Source organism: Bactrocera neohumeralis, chromosome 6, assembly GCF_024586455.1.
Source record: "Bactrocera neohumeralis isolate Rockhampton chromosome 6, APGP_CSIRO_Bneo_wtdbg2-racon-allhic-juicebox.fasta_v2, whole genome shotgun sequence".
NCBI lineage: Eukaryota > Metazoa > Arthropoda > Insecta > Diptera > Tephritidae > Bactrocera > Bactrocera neohumeralis.
This window is the reverse complement of record NC_065923.1, coordinates 58,717,205-58,737,090: the sequence shown is the minus strand read 5'-3', so window position 1 is coordinate 58,737,090 and position 19,886 is coordinate 58,717,205. Positions and strand designations below refer to the sequence as shown.

The following is a 19,886-nucleotide window of genomic DNA, read 5'->3' as shown; positions in this document are numbered from 1 at the left end:
GGTATCAGTCTAAAGTAAGTCTACTTTTTAAAGTCTAGAGTATCCAAAATGTGCATCACTTCCCTTTCATCAGAAGCATTAATAAAATTAAATGGTGTGAATACTTCATTTAAGTACTTAGCAAAAGCCTCTGCTTTATCCTCATCTGACCGACACCATGAATTGCTGGAGTCTGTTATTGGAATCTTTCTGGCTTTTGGGCGTTTGAGAAATTTTCAAAGTTTTCTTCAATTTTTATTTGAGTACACAACAAAATCTAATAGATCCGGAACTTTAGTGGGATCCAATGGCCAGTAGGTAGGCATACCGGTCGAGAGAACTGATAAATTCCTATTCATAATGCATTTAAATAGTTCGTTACCTTTCGGATTATTTAAGCGAGAGCCCCACCAAGGGTGCTTGGCGTTAAAGTCTCCTCCGAGTAAGAATGTCGAGCCGAATTCGCTAATTTCCATATTCTATGCAACTGGTTAGTTGTTTTTACAGCATCAGCATACGAGACCATGTTGTTTGTTTTGCTGTTGAAAAATGAATTTTGTTTTTGCAAATTTGTGGATTCTGTGGCATTATAAACAATCGGACTCTCCATCGTGCGTGCTTTGCTAGCATTATATTTGGTTTTCAGTGACTGGTGTACTTGACATCCGCGATAGTTAGCTGGATGTTCGTGCTGGCAGTTTGCACATTTGGCAGGAGCATTTCTGTCTTTGGTACATTCGGTAGTGTTGTGATTAGAGCCGCATTTAACGCAAGCATAAGATTTGTTACAATAACTTTTCGTGTGCCCACACTCTTGACATCTGTGACATTGGACAATGGAATTAGTTTGCTTTGGTGGTACCACCTGAACGACTGCGTTAATTAAGTATCTGATGTCATAAATGTTTTTGTTGTTCTTAGCTGGTTCAATATCGACGAAAAATAAGGGGAGTGGGCGTTTGTCTGCATGGCTTGTAATGTTGCTGACTCTTCTTACACGATGACCAAAATTTTCAATTTCTTTCTTAATGTCTTCGATTTCAGATGTAGGGTGAAGATTTTTAATCACCACCCGAAAAGATCGCTCTTGCTTGATCTGGTATGTGTGAAATTCCATATTCTTTTCATTCAAATATTTAACAAGAGAGCGGTAAGCTTCAATTGTTTTTGTAGTTATTCTTGTTTGTCCATCTGCTTGTGTTTTGTAGTAGAAATTAGCTTTGTTTATGACTTTGGAGAAAGCAAGTACCATTCCACTAATGTTTGACACATTTGGTATTATGATGGGCGGTGGTCTGTTTGCTAATTCAACGCTCACTTCTTCGTTACTAGCGGTGACATTGTTGTCATTGTTGTTGTCGTTTTCCTTATTACTAAGTATCTCAAACCGGTTTTCGTTGTTGTTGTCAGTATCGATATCCACTCTGGCTAGTTTTCGTGAAGATGAAAGAGGGGAGTTAGGGGCTGCTCTTCGTTTACTGTTCACTGTCTGCAATCCAGTGTCAATTGTCGACATGGTTAAGCTAATTGCACTGATTATGCAGTCAGTCAGTTTTTTTTCACCTTCTCTTCTGTTTTTTTTTTGCTCTTCAAACCGCAGTCTAAGTCAGTATGAAAAATTCACTATGCGCGCACTTGTTATTCGGCCCGCTGACAATACTGCACTCTAATTAAATCAAATTTATATTTCTTTGCAATAATATATTTTTAAGAAATTATTGAATTTTTGTAATTTTATATGAGCTTGAGAAAATTTATTTGCTTCCGTTTTCAACGCTTGTTGACAAAGGCATGGTCGGGGAGATGTTACGGCGTCTGTTTTTATGAATGAAGCGAGGTCGCTTGTGGAATTTGCTCCTGCGTTTAGGAATGCAATCGTTTTTGTGTAAAATTTACTTTAATTGATTAAATATTCAAATTGTCTATAAATATTACTAACGCATGCATTCATACAAAATTATACTCATATCATAATTATGTTTACATTTCAATATTGAATTGCTGAAGGCAAAACGAAAAAGCATACATATGTAAATACATACATATGTATGTATATGCATACATTGCACATACAAGCGATTCCCTGGTTGAAAGCAAAAACAGGAATAAAGGGATGTCCAACTTATTCCAGTGTGAGAGCGCTTCAAAATTAGCATTTTTTTATAACATTTTCCATTATGGCCAGATCGAACAAAATAAGAATTTTTGGGCATTTTAAATTAAAACACCTAACATTTATTACTATTGCAAATTATTATATATTGGACTTTTAATATATGGAGAAACTATTTAAATCTTTTTATGATTTTATGATATATTAAAACAACTGACTTTCGATCTTTCAATACTTAATAACTGTCAATTAATAAATGTTTTTAATCATTTGTAATAAATAATACTATTATGCTTCAAATTACAAAACGTTTCTTGAAATATATTTAAATTTATTTTCTTTATTTTCATTGTTTTAAATTTTTAATGCGATCTTGAACAGATGCAACAAATCCCTCCGTTTACATATTTTTTTTGGTAAGATTTCAATCTGGCCATCGTGCTAAACGTCAAAACCTCCTGAACTCGTCAACTGTCAAAAGGTGGTTTTGACGTTTAGCGTGTTCTCTCACTTCCAGTAACATTCTCTTTATCCAGTGTGAGAGCGCTTCAAAATTAGCATTTTTTTATAACATTTTCCATTATGGCCAGATTGGACAAAATAATAATTTTTGGACATTTAAATTGAAACACTCAACATTTAGTATGAATAAAAATGACTATAAAGTGGTTATTTATTATATGGAGAAACTATTTAAATCTTTTTAAAGTATATTAGAACAACTGACTTTTGACCTTTCAATACCCAATAAAAGGATTTAAGCTTGTTAGCTCTCAATCATTAAATGTTTTTAATAATTTCCATTGAAAATAATACAGTGATGCTTCAAATTACAAAAAGTTTCATCAAAATTAAATTTATTTAATTTTTATTGTTTTACATATTTTATAAGTGGTGTTGAACGATGCAACAAATCTCTCCGTTTACATATTTTTTTGGTAAGATTTCAATCTGGCCATTTCTAATTGCTAAACGTGTTGACCGATCAACTGTCAAAGTCTTGGGTGGTCCATTCGGAGAAGTCTCTTTAATCTTTGGTCAACATTGCCGAAAATTTTCGTGTATTTATTTCGGCCGGAATCCCAGCAGATTTCGAGATCTCTGAAAGGAGGAATGAAGGATGTTGTCTTCTCTTTTAGGAGCAGTAAGGGAATAGTTGCTGGCTTATGGTACGACGAGGAGTCGTGTCGCAGCGGAGAGAAAACAGGCTGCCTACCTCGCAACTTGACGTATCCCACTACAAATAGATACCTAAGAAGCGTTAAATTTGTAGACAGAAGAAGAAAAGAGGCTGAAATCTTGAGTACGGCCAACTGCCCATGCATCTACGAAAAAAATGCACTGTTTGGTGTGGTTTGTACCCTGGTGATCTAGTCACTGATGGACCGTATTTTCAAACACTTCTGCTGCTGAATGGACGCACAACACCAGGAGAAGGAGAACCCGTTACGATGAATGGCGATACCCGACCTGAAGAAGTTCGTTCGATGCCCGCCTAACAAACTTTTTGTTGCGAAGAAATGGAAGAACTTTGAAATTGGTTGACATGGTGGTTTCAACAAGATGGCGCTACATGCCAACATCGCATCGCAGATTCTATGGCCATTTTGAGGGAAAACTTCGGAGAACAATTCATCTCACCATGCGCCAAATCTTGGACCCGTAAAAAGAGTTGGCCACACAGATCATCGTCGATTTAACGCCTTTCGACAGACTACTTTTTGTGGGGCTACGTCAAGTCTAAAGTCTACAGAAATAAGCTCCGTCAGGATCGGGAAGGACCTCTCCGAGCCGTTCGAAGACAACATTTCGACTTTTTCAACCTGCTTTTATTTCGGCCGAAATGCTCTAAAAGTGTGCCTGTTGGCGTAAATTGGACTTTCCGAATGGACCACCTAGGAAGCACAGCCGGTTGTGAACGATTTAAACGAAGTATCTCTTCAAACAAAAGTCGTAAATGTCATGAAGTCCAAGTCTAACGTTTCAAATAAAGAACCGATCCAACGCAGGATAACTTTGCCAACAGGTGCTACTTTTAGGCAATTGCGTTCTCTCGAAAAAAAAAGTTATAAAGTCCTCTGTATGGTGCAAAAATCACAACGGATGAGTCGACGTTATGTCGAGAGAAAAGTTCTTCATATTCTCTGCTTGGGCATACTACATGCAACGTCATCATATGCCGAAAATACATATACATACGTGTATTTATTTCTGTGGTAGTGAGGTGAATTCCTTCCCAGCAGATTTAAAAGCGAGATCTCCCGAAAGGAGGAATGAAGGAGTCCTCCTATTGACCTCTTTTAGGAGCAGTAAGGGATATTTTTTAATTTTGTTCTTATATTGTGTTTTTTTATGTTTTATTTTAGTGTTGACCTCCTTTTGTCATCTTTTAGAAGCAAAAAAGGAGATTTTATACTTCTATTGTGATTTTTTTTACTTCATTTTAGTATTGATCTCCTTTTGTCCTCCTTTGGGAGCAATAAAGGAGATTTTTTAATTTTTCGTAGCTTAAAAATCGTACTTTTGATTCAAAAATTACAATTTAACGGGATATAATAACTGTTAATTTTTGTCTTCAAGCAATTGTTCATTTCAACTGTGTTTTTTAAAGCGTGCAGACGTAAGTGTTTTATATCTATTGAGTATTAAATATTTTAAATTGATAATTAAATGTACTCTAAAAGGCATTTAAAACGCCTAGTGAATAAAAAATTAAATAATTTATATAAAAATCAAAATAATAATACACAAAATGAATACGATGTGGAAAGTGTTAATGAAATTGAAAGTGATACATGCTCTAAAGAAGTTTTTGAAGAAGTTGAAAGTGGTACAGGCTCAAAAGAAGTGATAGAAGATTTTTGTTTGCTAGCTGAACCACTTTCAAAGCAGTTAGCCATCTGGGCAATTGAAAATCGAATAACCAAGGCCGCATGTAATAGTCTTCTTGCAATTTTAAACTCACAAAATTTAAATGTGCCTATATCAAAAAATAAGCTCTTACAATCTTTAAGTATCGGTAAGTTTATCTCTTGCAAATATTTTTTCATAACTCTTTAGCACATTTTTTTCCTAGAATGCGGAAGTTCTTCAATTTTAAGTGGAGAAAATATCAATGTGTCCACCAATACTTCCCGAAACACCTCCTCCTGGCAGAAAAACATGGAACAAAGAATACGGAAGCTAGAGGAAATATCGGCGCAGAACACTATACTCCTGGAGCGGATTATTGACATATTGCAACCGAAAAAGATTGAATTAATGATATTTCCTAATAAAAACATGAATGATTTAGCATCTACAGAGTCCTTGCTTTTGAATAAGCCTGAGGCAGAAATACATTTGATAAGATGTTACTAAACAGTTTAAGTTTATTATAAGTGATTGCGGAGTCCCTGCTCTTAAAAGTGAATTGGGATGGAGCCAAAAAAAAAGTTGCATTGAAGAATTATGCACTTTTCAATAAATTTCTTTACGGTAATACATAATTTAAATCATGTCATCTATTTTTTTAACAAGTTTAATTTTTAGAGGCCTTAAAAGATGATTACTTATAACCTGATTTTGAGGCAAAGATCAAATAGGCGTTTCTCAAATGTAAGGCTCAGTTCTACAGGAACAATGACTTGGAATAATCCTGGCGAAGGTCACAATCCATTGAATTACTATGCATGTGCGAATAAAGGAGCCGCAAAAAGGATAAGAAAAAAAATTTAAAAGGTCATAAAAAAAACTGACACATACGAACGCCAAACCCTTTGAGGGTTTTACTATACTGACCTAGTACCATCACCCTGACTTGGAATTTCTCACCCCCCAGACAATAAGCCCAAAAATGTTCCACAGTGTAATAAAAAAAAAATAATAGATTTGTTTTTGTTAAAATAATTGCAGGTTGAAAATAATATAGGATTAATCATAGAGATCTCCTATAGTAGTAATCACAGAGATCTCCTTTAGGAGTAATCATAGAGATCTCCTATAGCAGTAATCATAGAGATCTCCAATAGGAGGTTAAAAGGAGTACTCGCGTTCCAATGACATGCAATGTTAAAAGCGAGTATACAATTTTACTTGTATTTACACACGAGTATTAGGAGTAATAAGGAGTAAGGATATCTCCTAAAGGATTAATCCAGGAGGTCTCAAACGACCATCCTAAATACTACAAATCTAACAAATGTTCGCTGTCTCTGCCTTACTCTCATTATCTCTCTCTCTCTCTCTCCCGCACTTTATCTTTCTCTGTTGCTCTTCTCCTTCCGAGTTGCGTTAATCGTTCAACGCTATTCCCCCTCCACTGAAGCGTTAAACGTTTAACGCAACCTTTTCCGAAGTCGCCTAAGAAGTTTCACTTCAATAATTTTAATTTTATTCCTCTTTAATTTTATTTTTTAATTTTTAAATAAATTAATATTTCAAATATAATTTATATTTATTTCGATTATTACAAAGTGAAGATGTGCCAAATGAACTTCATTTCTTCAAAGAAAATTGATGACCTTCGTGAAATATGCATATTAGTTATCATTTCCATATATACACACATGGTCAAAATAATAAGTACATACGCCCGTGTAGCATTCAATGACTAATAAATTTTCTTTTATTCATGTTTAAAGAGAAATAATATCATATTTTATTTCATATATGACTTAAATAATAAAAATAAAGATATTTGTAATAATAGTTGAAATAGAAACTTAAATTTCTAGCAAATAATAAAAAGACTAAAATAATAAGTACATCAGGTATCTGTGAATGAAAAAATGTAATAGTTTGAGTTTTCTGTCTTCTATTTGACTTTTATTTACTTCTTTCATCAGTATCTAGTATATCTGCCATTATTTTCAATTCCTTTTGAGATTCGTTTTGGCATACTGGAGATAAGTTTGCGGTACGTATCAATTGTGATCTCATACTAGGTTTTTTCAACAAAATTCTCTCTGATCCTTATTTTGGAACGATTGCTTCCCAATCTGTTGCTTTAGCTCCCCCCAAAGGTTTTCAATTGGATTCAAGTCAGGAGATTGAGATAGTCATATAAGAGAACTCACACCATTGTCCTGGAACCAATCTTTTACCAACGTCGAAGTATGATTAGGATCATTATCCTGCTGAAATTTGCATATTAGTGGCATACTTTCCTCAGTATATGGCAGCATCGTGTTTTCCAAGACATCTTTATATTGAAACCTATTCATGGTGCCTGAAATACGATGTATTGGTCCTACACCATACCACGAAAAGCAGCCCCAGACCATTATGTTGCCACCACCGTGTTTAACGATCTTTTTTGTAGATTGTGAATGCAATTCTTTGCCTTTGGGACGACGAACATTCCGTTAGGCATCATTTCCGAACAAATTAATTTTTGTTTCGTCGTTCCACAAGATATTGCGCCCACTTTTTCTGACCACTTGGGCCTGACCAATTTGCATGCTTTTTTGCGAATTGTAATCTTATCTGTAATTTTCTTTTTGCAATAATCGTATTCTTCTGGCTATCCGGGCAGATAAATTAGCTCGATATAGTATTCGTCGAACCATTCGGGAAGATATTATGCTACCAATATCGGCTGATATTATCCTTGAAGATACCAATGGGTCCTTTTTACCAAGAGTGACGATACGGTTGTCCTATGTCTTTTTTGGTCAACCGCGAGTTTCAACATTCTTTTTCATCCTTAGGGCATTCTGCACGAAATACAATGAACGGCTTTGGCCCTCTTTTATAAGGATTAAGACGACGTCCTTTTCCTCCGCCCTGTAATGCTTTTTTCTACCCATATATAAATTTTTTTTAGTTTTTAAGGAGTCTTAAACATGGAGCTATAGAACCTAAGGAGCAAACCATTAAAATAAATCACTCGATTTGATGAAAATCTGATGTAAATTTTGAACTTACGAACATCAACAATCAATTGCCACGCTCACTACAAAGAGTTGATTTAGCATTTTCTTTTCACTATAAAAAGTACTACCATATCGAATTTAATAAAAATCAACCCATAGTTGTATTCGAGTACTTCACTAAATATTCAAAATTCAATCATGACTGCAGCCTAAAGGTATGTACTTATTATTTTGACCATATGTGTACCAATAGAATTTGTATGGCATATACATATATGTAGATTTGCTTTTGGATGTCTTTATATTTACTTTACTACACACTTTTACACTTCTCACTTCACAGTTTTACACTTTACACTTTATACTTCACTTTTTATTTTACGAGCACAGGGAGTTCTGTTCCAATCAAGATCACTTCTTGAACTGACCCTGCGAGGACATTGCGCTTAATTATATACGCACCCCTTTATTGCTTTACAAGTACCTAACGGTTCCTGAGTTTCTTCACTCTGTTCGCAGAATGCGATCAGACCTCACTCAGTAACAGTTTCTATAGTCCTGTTACTATGCTTATTTGCGCATTTACATTCTATAGTACCGTAATACATGCCGCCAATGCGTCGCCTACTTCAAACGACGCTGTGCCACATACAGTTACCTACAGAATATTAGCACTCCAACATACGCATTTACAGTGACATACAAAATACAAGCATAAGCGATCCGACATATATTATTTCTTTGGCACATTTGTCTGTATGTTTACGAAAACAAATGCAAGCCCCATACATATGTACATATATTCATAATAACAAGTGTCGCACGCATCTTTCGCATGGCCGAAACTCACGCTTTGTAAAAGAGTCAATGTGTCGAAACACTGACACAACGACAAAGCGTCACAACATTGTGTTGCTGGTAGAAAATCCGAGCTGTGCCAAAAGAAACTAACAAACAAACGCCGATTGTCACCGCTCCTTGCTGCTCGAACATCTTCGCCGACAAGCTAGCGTAAATATGTAAGCGTTAAACATTTAACGCAATCTTTTCCGAACTCGCATAAGAAGTATAACTTCAAAAAATCCCCCCAAAATTTATTAATTTTAAAACAAATAAACTTGTCGTAATTTAATTGAACTAGGTGTATGTAAACTTTATTGGTCCACTGTATATACTTAGTTGCCGCTGACTTATTCAAAAACCATAATTTGCATTTCAAGTTCAAAAATTCAACTATTTAAAATATGTGTTCCTCTGATTTATAATGAATTTTACACATACATATATTTTTAACTTTATATCCACTAACACATATGTAACTAATTCAGTTGTCAAGGTCCACAGACCTTTAAAACTAATTCACGCCCGGAACACATAGAGCGCGGCAGACTGCAAGCCAGGGATAATGGGATGCCCAACTTATTCCAGTGTGAGAGCGCCTCAAAATAAGCGTTTTTTATAACATTTTCCATTATGGCCAGATCGAACAAAATAAGAATTTTTGGGCATTTTAAATTAAAACACCCAACATTTATTACGATTGCAAATTATTATATATTGGACTTTTAATATATGAAAATTAATTCTATTATGCATCAAATTACAAAACGTTTCATGAAATATATTTAAATTTCGCATTTTCTTTGATTTTCATTGTTTTAAATTTTTATTAGCGATCTTGAACAGCGGCAACAAATTCCTCCGTTCACATATATTTTTGGTATAATTTCAATTTGGCCGTCCCAGTCATTCCAATTGCAAAACGTCAAAACCTACCCAATCCAGTCAACTGTCAAAGTTCGGTAGGTGAGCGGTTCTCACATTTCCAGTGACAGGAGAGTTGGGGATCTCTTTATCTCTGCTGCAAGCGATATCTATCAAATCTTAAAATTAATATCGACCGAGTTAGCCAAAAATATTTTTACGTTCTCCGCGTCATGAACCTTCTCTATGATAAATGTTCTCTGACGTACGCTTATGTTCTAACGTTCATCGTTGTCGAGACTGTGCGCTGAACACATAGAGCGCGACAGACTGCAAACTACATGTGTCAAATATTAAAATACACACGTTCTTATGGACACTGTTATTTTGACAGCTGTACGACTACACGACTGCAGGCCGACAGTTGTCGTTCTCGCTAAGTTCAATATCCTCCTATATTTGCCAACGACAGTAGAGTTGACAGTAGAATGGAAGATAGAAAGAGGAGGTAGAGGGTGATGCCACTAATATGTAAAATGTAAAATTATTCACAGCTCTAACAAACTTGACGTTATTTTACAAATAAAAGCATAAAATAGCTCTATTATATCATTTGTAATAACAATTGATAATTTAAAACAGAAATATTTACCTATTTACTTATTTTTTGCATAAAAAATTTCATTTGAACAAAATATTAAAATTTCATTGAAGTGAAAGGTATTCGTATGGCCACAACGAAATTGTGTACATGCAAAATGGATAGCTTTGTTGTCTTGTGTACATGCCGGCCATTGTTATGTTGCTGCCTTCTTACGAATGTTCATGTAGTAAGATGCACAACGCCATTTTCAGTTCACTGTCGTGCGTGCTCGCTGCATTGTGTTGAGATTATGCTAATTTTTTTACATTTGAATGATTTAGATTATTTTTTAGTTTTTTACTTAAAGACAATAAAATTAAGTTTTTTAAAGTCGATTTTTTTATAAAAGTACAAATATTTAAAAAAAAGTCTGGAAGCAAGAAAGTATTGGTTTGAACAGAGAATGTATAATATTTGCAAATTTTCTTTAGGCCCGTGCTCACTTACATCATACCGACGACTGATCTAAAATTAAGCCAAATACAAATGGAACTTGAATAGGAATGGGTTTTATGGACCGGCAACTTAGCAGAACACAAAATTATCTGGGGACTGTTTGCGGCAACAAGATGCTATGAAGTCGTCATACTATCTCTTGAATAAGTTTTTTTACGAGTTTATTTAAGAGTTATGAATTCTATAACACACCAAAAATTAAGCTTAATTAATAACACACATTATACCTTGAAGGTGTCCATAAAACATATTCCAGCACACCAGTTATTATTTCCTAATTTTACGGTACTCTCATCGATTCCACCTAACCTAACATTTGTTAGCTGTCATTGGATAAGATTCTCCAACAATCGGCAGTCGTGCAAATTTTGATTTTAAGTTTGTAACGTGGCTTTCACCACCTTACAATAATTTACTTCAACACGGTACATCATTTACCCTCACCATACATCAACATAGAGCTTTCCACCATACTAGAACTATCCTGCACGTAGTAAACTTCACCTCACCGCATTGACCAAAGCTACGCACACAACTTACCTCACTACACTGACGAAAGCTGCGCTATGCTGCTATCAGGAATAATGGGATGCCCAACTTATTCCAGCGTGAGAGCGCCTCAAAATAAGCGTTTTTTATAACATTTTCCATTGTGGCCACATCGAACAAAATAAGAATTTTTGGGCATTTAAATTAAAACGCGCAACGTTTATTACGATTGCAAATTATTATATATTGGACTTTTAATATATGGCGAAACCACTTAAATCCTTTTTTATGATTTTATGATATATTAAAACAACTGACTTTTGATCTTTCAATACTTAATAAGGTGAATTAAGCCTGTTAGTTGTCAATTAATGAATGTTTTTAATCATTTGTAATAGAAAATGATTTCTATTATGCATCAAATTACAAAACGTTTCTTGAAATATATTTAAATTTCGCATTTTCTTTGATTTTCATTGTTTTAAATTTTTAATAGCGATCTTGAACAGCGGCAACAAATTCCTCCGTTTACATATTTTTTTGGTAAGATTTCAATCTGGCCATCGCTCGTTTCCAATTGCTAAACGTCAAAACCTCCCAAATCCAGTCAACTGTCAAAGTTTAGGTGGTTTTGACGTTTAGCAATTGTTCTCTCACTTCCAGTGAGAGAGGAGTTGGGCATCCCATTATTCCTGGCTGCTATATAAGCAAGCACTTCACACCGAACGCGTGCCTTTTTCTCCAGCTCGCCAGCGAGGACGGTCGCCCAGCAATCGGCAGCAATAGGCAGCGCGAAGCCAGAAGACCATCACCGCCGTATAAATCACCGTGCCGACTTCATCAAGCGTCAACGCCTGGCGCGCCAATCTCGCTCGCTTCCATCATCACCGCCGCATAAATCACCGTGCCGACTTCATCAAGCGTCAACGCCTGGCGCGCCAATTTCGCTCGCTTCCATCATCACCGCCGTATAAACCACCGTGCCAACTTCACCAAGCGTCAACGCCTGGCGCGCCAATTTCGCTCGCTCCCATCTGACTCGCGGTATAACTACACGCTGGTCTGACATAAGGGGGTGTGGATACATCGTTACGAGAGTAAACACTTTTCTTTGCTAAGGGTTCATGGGTCCCAAGGCTGACCCTGGAGCGGCTGAGCATACCTCAGCTATGGACGAAACCCCATTACAAGTTACTTGTTAAAATGTAGTCAGAAACCTCAATTAATAAAACGGGTGATACAGCGGTTTCATTTGGAACATCATCAATCATATTTTGGAAATAAAAGTTATCTTTTCATTTTAGAAATCTACTTTTTATAAAAAAGAATGGCAATGCAACGAATGAGAGCAGAATCAATCATGAAACATGCGTCACATGTCTACAATTGCGTTCCACTATTTGATTTTCATTCATATTCACCCTTATTCGTACTTGAGAAAAATATTTTAAAACTTCTCTAGCAATTAGTAGAGATTATAAAGTATAGAAAAAAATAGATTATTGATGAACTTTTAACCGCTATTTATTTTTCGGTATTTTTTTTTCGTTTTTTTAAGTATGAAGTTCTTATAAAAATATTTCTTTTATACAATTAAATGTTTTTACGATCGAAGAATGTCCCTTTATCTATCTATTATTAACGTCTTTTGATGAGCTTGGTAAAAACTCCTCTAACTCGGAATCTTCAATTTCACATAAGTGAACCGAGAGGTCGCTATTTGATCCATTTTTCGAGTGAAGATTTCTAAACAGATACATTTCTTCCGATTTGTCTAAAAAAATACAAAGAAGATTCATAAAAAATTTGTCATATTTTTAATATTATAAATCAAATAAAAATAATTTCCTTTTACAATAAAAAGCAAATCCGTAAAAATTTTATAAAATGCTGTTTTTTTTACTTACCACTTAACTTTCTTCTGGGTAGCATTTCGCTGGTGGCTTTCGAAAATACCTCAGTGCTTGAGCTTTCACCTTCAGTTTCACTGGGTACATTAAATGAAGGTAAATATGAATCTGGATGCCGTAAGTATGCATTACCTATTCAGAAAATATATAGGTATAAAGAAAGGATTACACATTTACGTACGTTAATATGTACATATTTTTATAAAAAGTGTCCGAAATAATAAAAAAATATTAATTTTCACTTACATGAGTTCATAGGATCATATGTTGAAGGCACTGTAAAATATGAATAGATCAATATTTAGAATAACATATATGTACATAAATAATTAATTACGGCCTTTAAAAAAATGCCTTTATTATGAAGGCACATACTTAATTGAAGTTGGTTGCTAAGATCTAATTGATTATTTTACCACTTTGAGAAGACAGTAAAAACAAACGAAACCGTTGTTAAAAATAAAAATATCGTAATAATATATTTTTAGATAGATGCTTTTATGAAAATTGAAATTCGCAGCGTAACTGATAAAAGGAATTTTTAAGGTAAATATGGTGCAAAGTTTTATAACGATATACAAGTATTCCTTGGTATTTTTTTGTATACTGGAAGGGAAAGAATCAGATGGAATTTAAAGTTCTCGTATTTTGGAAGTTGGCGTGGTTGTTAGCCGATTTGATTATTTTTGCAGTGCATGATAGGAATGGTTGCGTAACTTCACATACTACATTATGTTAAACTTGGTAGGGTAGATCCTGAGATATAGGATTTCAACTAAAAGTGTGCGGTGCCATGCCTATTAGCCAATTTTTACACTTCTATAACTCTCTTCCTCACCATCTTAGAAAATTCAGTGAGTTATCGCACTTTTAGTAGTTTTCAACACAACCGTTATACTACTGTGATCAAATTCAAAGGTGAATTTTGAATTTATACTTCGCGTGTTTTCCGAATCGGTAAATGTTTTTTCTGTAAGTTGGTAGTTAGTCTATGCTAAATTTCATGTCAAAATATTCATTGTGATAATAAAAGTGAATCTTCGATTTTTACTATGTCTGAATTTATTGAACAAAGAAGTGCGATAATGAACCATATCATACTGCATTGATTATTCGTGATCATTTCGCCACATTTTCAACTAATATCGTGCCGCAACCACGCATTCGCCTGATTTACCTTCGTGTAACTTCTCGCTATTCAGCAAATTCACTTGACCACTCCGAGAACAAGGTTTGGACTAAATTGAAGATATAAAAGCTGAATCAAAGAAGGTTCTGACGGCCATCACGACGAGGATTTTTCCAGGGGCTATGATGACTGGAAAATTTGTTGGCATAAGTGTATTGCAGCGGGTGGGGATTACTTTGAAGGAGATGTAATGGATAAAATTCACCTTTCTTTCACTTTCTGGTACAGAAATCAATAAGCAAATAATATAACGGAATAATATTGTATTTTACACGAATTATGCAGGCCAATACTTCCCTCAGTCCCCATATACCTAATATTAAGATTTTCGAACTTCCGGATGACGTTGTAACACAATATCGGCCAATATGTAAGTTACCTCAATGAAAATGAAAGAGCTTGTTTTACTCATAACAGGGTATCTCTGCGCGAAAAATAGATAAATTTGAGCGAAAACTTCCTAGCCCCTATACAACTAATATTATTAACCAGATCAGATTGAATTATGGATGTGACGCACCGTGTCCGCAGCCAGTATGCGTTTTTTACCGACTACATATCCCATAACTCGTACACCTGCTTATTTGTGAAATTTAACCACACCATCATTCTTCTTACGAACTTCTGTACATTTCTCGTTTCTGCATGTGATAGTAGTATAGTAGTAATGCAATGCGATAAATCGACTTTTTGGAGATGTTCAATTCCATTTCAATAAATTTCAATTTTTGATAAGGCTGGAATTTCCGGTGATCACGGATTTTGATTGGACCACATGTTGATCGTCATTTATGTCTTCATGACCACTTTGAAAACGTTGAAATCACTCGTGCATTCTGCTACGGGATAGACAATCATCGCCATAAACTTGTTTCATCAACTGAAACGTTTCGGTAAAAGTTTTACCAAATTTAAAACAAAATTTAATGTTGGCTCTTTGTTCGCAACTCATTTTCGCACCGATAACACAAACATACTGACACTTAAAACGCAATAACTTCACTTCCAATCAATGAAGTGACATGAAATTCTCACTACACAATGGATAAAGATAGCAGATTCTAACGCACCAGTCGACAAATATATGGCGCCACCAGGGGGCGCTAGATTCAAAAAGTCCTGTTTACTTTGGAACGAACCTTGTAAGTTAGGGGCACTACCATATTTAATCGATATTTCCCAATACCACTTACTATTAAAATGCCGCACACTAAACAAGAAATCATATAGAATAAAGTCAGCCGGATGTTTGCAAATATTTTTTAAATAGGGGATAGGACAAGTTTTCGTCCAACAAAAAGTTACAAAGTCGAAGTTCGAAAATCTTTATATTAGGTATATGGGGGCTAAGAGAAGTATTGGCCCGATTCAACCCATTTTTGACATTCGGACATACCGTTGTCAGAGAAGGATTATCCCTGAATTTCAATTATATATCTCACACATTGGCCGATATTTTCTATTAACATGTTGAGGACGGCGTGACCCACCGGTGGGTCACGCTGTTTTTGATTCAGAACTATTTTTTTTTTAATAAAATAGAACAAGTTCAAACAGCTATTCGAGAATGCTGTTTGCAACGTGCTCTACCGCTTCAATCATTTTGTTTTCTTACATTCTGTGCTTCAATTGCCGTTTGTTTTAAAAGCACGCGTCTTTGAAAGCTCGGATGGTAATTTTGTTGCTATACATATTCCGAAAATCATGTATTTCACAAGAACTAAAAGAAAGCTCGCTTCTCTCAACGCTCTAACTCTGCCATGATCTCGCGTTGCGCTTTGCGTCTTGCTTCGCATTCTTACATCTGTCTTAGCTATTTACCGTTCTAGGAGTCGCCAGATGGAGCTGACTACTTAAAACTGCGCCGTCCTCAACGTGTTAAAAGTCAACTATAAGTATTTCGGTTTCTCTTTATTGGATTTGAAAAATTTTGGTCATAAGGTTACTTCATAGGAATTATTAGTGAAAAGTTGTATCCCGTTAATTAATTGCTTCATGATTTGTGTACTGGAAAGTGAAAGAATCAATAGAATTTAAAATTGTGCTATATGAAAAGTAGGTGTGGTTGTTGTTTGATTTCGTCCATTTTCGTACTATGACATAGATATATGAGAAGAGTTAAAAACATAACTAATTTTGTCGAAATCGGTCGGTCGCGTCCCGAGATATAGGATTTTACCATAAAGTGGGCGATACTACGTCCATCGTCCAATTTTCACACCGGTTCCCATAAAGCCCTCTAATACTATTTCGGAGGAAAAATTGTATGTCTCTGGGGTATTTAGTTATTGATTTATTACACTTTTCAATAGTAACGGTACTATGCTATACTATGGGAAGTGAGCGGGATTATCTTCCGATTTCATCAATTTTCTTATAACATTCGTACTGCGCGATTTAGGAGATATGTACATTAAACTTATTAGAGGGCCATGACCACTTTTTCAAACATTTTTGCCCATTGTGATGATATTTAGTGCTTAGTTATGGCATTTTACACGTTTTCGGTTAATGGCAATTTGTAGGCATGGCAGTGGTAGGATTACACCCATCTAAGAACTCGTAGTTTTTTGCCAAGGAATGCGTATACCAATTTACATCGATAAATCTAATTTTTTAGTAAAGTTACAGCTCGCACAGACGGACAGACAGATAGTCACGCGGATTTCAACTTTTCTCGTCATCCTGATCGTTTATATATACAGATACATAACACTATATCTCTCTCTCTCTCTCTTAGTATTAGGTGATACGTACAACCGTTAGGTGAACAAAACTATGTATTATACTCTGTAGCAAGGTTGAAAGAGTATAAATTACGTGTCACGTTTTGTATCGGGTTAACCTAAACTACTGAGCCGAATTAAATAAAATTTAGTACATTGTGCCCAGTTTGATCCAACTTAAAAGGTAGGATAGCTGGTATTTTCGATTAAAAAAAAGTTTGCAATTGGAACTTTGATCCACGTATCTGGGGCTTGAATAGTTTTGGTCCGAGGTGCACTATTCAGGCAAAGTCTTAACCCGATACATTCATTTGCATGCCGGCACGGGAAAGAATTGGATGGAACTTAAAATTAGGTTATATGGGAAGTAGACATGGTGTTACTCCGATTACATGGTTATATGGGAAGGTTAACACCCACTTGTATCCAATTTTACAGTGACAGTTGAAGTGCTTATGTGATTTGTCCTGAGTGAATTTGGATATTGTACTTTAAGTGGCTTGGGAGATATGTCCATTAAAACTCTTAGAAGTTGTGGCCACGCCCATTTAAAATAAAATTTAGGGGCAGCTGTGTCCTTTGCTAATGAGATCCGCTATGCCCAATTACAGTTTTATATCTTAATTTAGTGCTTAGTTATGGCACTTTATATTATATATTTTAGTTTAATGACGTTTGGTGAGCGTGGCAGTGCTTCGATTACACCCATCTACGAACTCGCCTTTTTTTTACCAAGGAACACTTGTACCATGTTTCATTAAGATATCTTAACTTTTAGTTATCGCTTGCATTTATGGACGGACAGACAGACAGTCACTTGTATTTCAACCCGTCTTATGTTGTTGTTTTAACGGAAATCTAATCCCCGTTGGGATAGTAAATGTCATTTGTGTTGTCGTCGATGTCATCTAACGGTAGGCCCAAGAAACGTGCTGTTTCGACGGGGTCGGACCAAAGGGAGAAGGGTGTTAGATGGGTGGGGTTTGTGGGGCATGCAAAGAGGTGGTCAGTATCATGCGGAGACTCGTTGCATGCAGAACATACGTCGGGTATGTCAGGGTCTATTCTGGATAAGTAGGAGTTTAACCTGCTACAGTATCCAGAACGAAGTTGCGCAAGGGTCACACGCGTTTCTCGCGGCAGCTGGAGCTCTTCGTCTGCGATGGGTGGTGGTTTAACTCCAAGAACGCCATTCACGGGAAGGGAGTCGGTGAAGGTGTTAATGGCTCCGCTGTGAATGGCGGTCAGTACCTGTCTGAAGTTAGTTGCGTCCGAAGTCCGGTCGGCGTACTGTACGACGTCGTCGACGTAATCCAGGAATGATTTGATGCTCCTAGGAGGCGGTTCCGCTCCAAGCAGATGACTGCAGGGGTGATTTCTGCGAAAGCATCCCAGCAGGAACTGGCTGGAGAGGAGTTCATTATGCTCCTTAACTGGGAGCATAAGCGTCTCACTGTGTAGGTGTTCAATGGGAGACATCAAAAGGCATCCTGTAGTGGTCCGGAGTGCAGTGTTCTGACAGGTCTGTAGTTTCCTCATCTGCGTACCACTGCATCCAGGCGACCATATGGGGGCTTCGTAGTTGAGGACCGGCCGGCCGATTGCCTTGTATGTTGCCAACAACGTTTCTTTGTCTTTTCCCCATGTGCTGCCGGCTAGCGACTTGAGGATTTTGTTGCGGCTCTGTACTTTGGCGATAATCGCGGTCGTATGAGGAGAGAAGGAGCATAGACTGTCGAATGTTACACCTAAAATCTTAGGATTGTTGACAGTCGGAATTTTGACGCCGTCGACTGCAATGTTAAGCTCAAGTCTATACTCCTTCGTCCAGTTTGTGAATATGGTCGCTGTGGATTTGGTGGGGGAAAGTGTGAGATTTCGTGCAGTGAGGAAACGAGAAAGGTCGGAGAGGTAGCTGTTTACCTTCGAACACATGCCATCGATTCCATTGCCCGACGCCAATATCGTGCAGTCATCAGCGTACGAGGTTATGGAAACTCCTTCTGGTGGTTGTGGGAGTTTCGAGATGTAGAAGTTAAACAGTAGTGGGGAGAGGACACCACCCTGCGGAACCCCCTGTTTAATTCTTCTCAGTTTAGATGTTTTACCTCGAAATAGTACGGATGACTGGCGACCGCTCAGATAGTTCATGGTCCACCTCTTTAGCCCTGGAGGGAGCGTAGTTGTTTCGATGTTTCGGCGATCTAACCCCGTTTGGATCGGTAAGTGTTAATTTGTGTTAACCCGTCTTATCATCCTGATCGTTCATATGCACATATACATATAACCCTATATCTAACTCGATTATTTTTAGATGATACAAACAACCGTTAGGTGATCAAAATTATTGTACTTATTACTATATTTCTAAACATAAGCATGTTTTCAAACTTTAAGAACCAAGAAAACAAAATAAAATTTGCAGTAAAATGCCAATGAAAAATTCATTATTTTTGCAATTAAATTAATCATTTTCAAAATTAAACTTCAAGTACAAATCTTTGGATTCTTATGTCGGAAATAACGTTTTCGTCTTCATTTATAAATATAAATATAATATTTTCATATATTAAAGTCCACGTGTATAATAATATTTAATATATTCGAAGGGTCGTAGAGAAAAAACCGGGACAGGAGGCTCTGATCTTTCAATTTATTATCTTATATCACTTATTTGAGAAAAATTAGTTTAATTTTACCATATGAATAGTATTAGCCAGTTTTGACCCTTGTTGTTACAAGAGTATAAAATATTAGGTTACACCTCGACTTAGGCATCCGTACTTGTTTACAGATAATTTTATAATCTACAATTCTCATCG

At 36.1% G+C, this 19,886-nt stretch overlaps 1 protein-coding gene and 1 pseudogene across 1 annotated transcript in view; one reads left to right on the top strand and one right to left on the bottom strand.

The window, feature by feature from the left end:
* Nucleotides 1–4,707: 4,707 nt before the first annotated feature.
* Nucleotides 4,708–5,927, top strand: LOC126761998 (uncharacterized; annotated as a pseudogene).
* A 6,811-nt stretch (nucleotides 5,928–12,738) lies between these two features.
* The window catches only part of LOC126761991 (fat-like cadherin-related tumor suppressor homolog), an 88,812-nt gene continuing 81,664 nt past the window's right edge, over nucleotides 12,739–19,886 (bottom strand). Inside the window, exons 20-22 of the mRNA XM_050478449.1 lie at nucleotides 13,396–13,425; nucleotides 13,147–13,281; nucleotides 12,739–13,013 (exon numbers count right to left, since the gene is read on the bottom strand). Coding sequence (XP_050334406.1) covers nucleotides 12,868–13,013; nucleotides 13,147–13,281; nucleotides 13,396–13,425 — 311 coding nt within the window. The 3' untranslated portion in view covers nucleotides 12,739–12,867. The remainder of the gene's footprint in view (nucleotides 13,014–13,146; nucleotides 13,282–13,395; nucleotides 13,426–19,886) is intronic.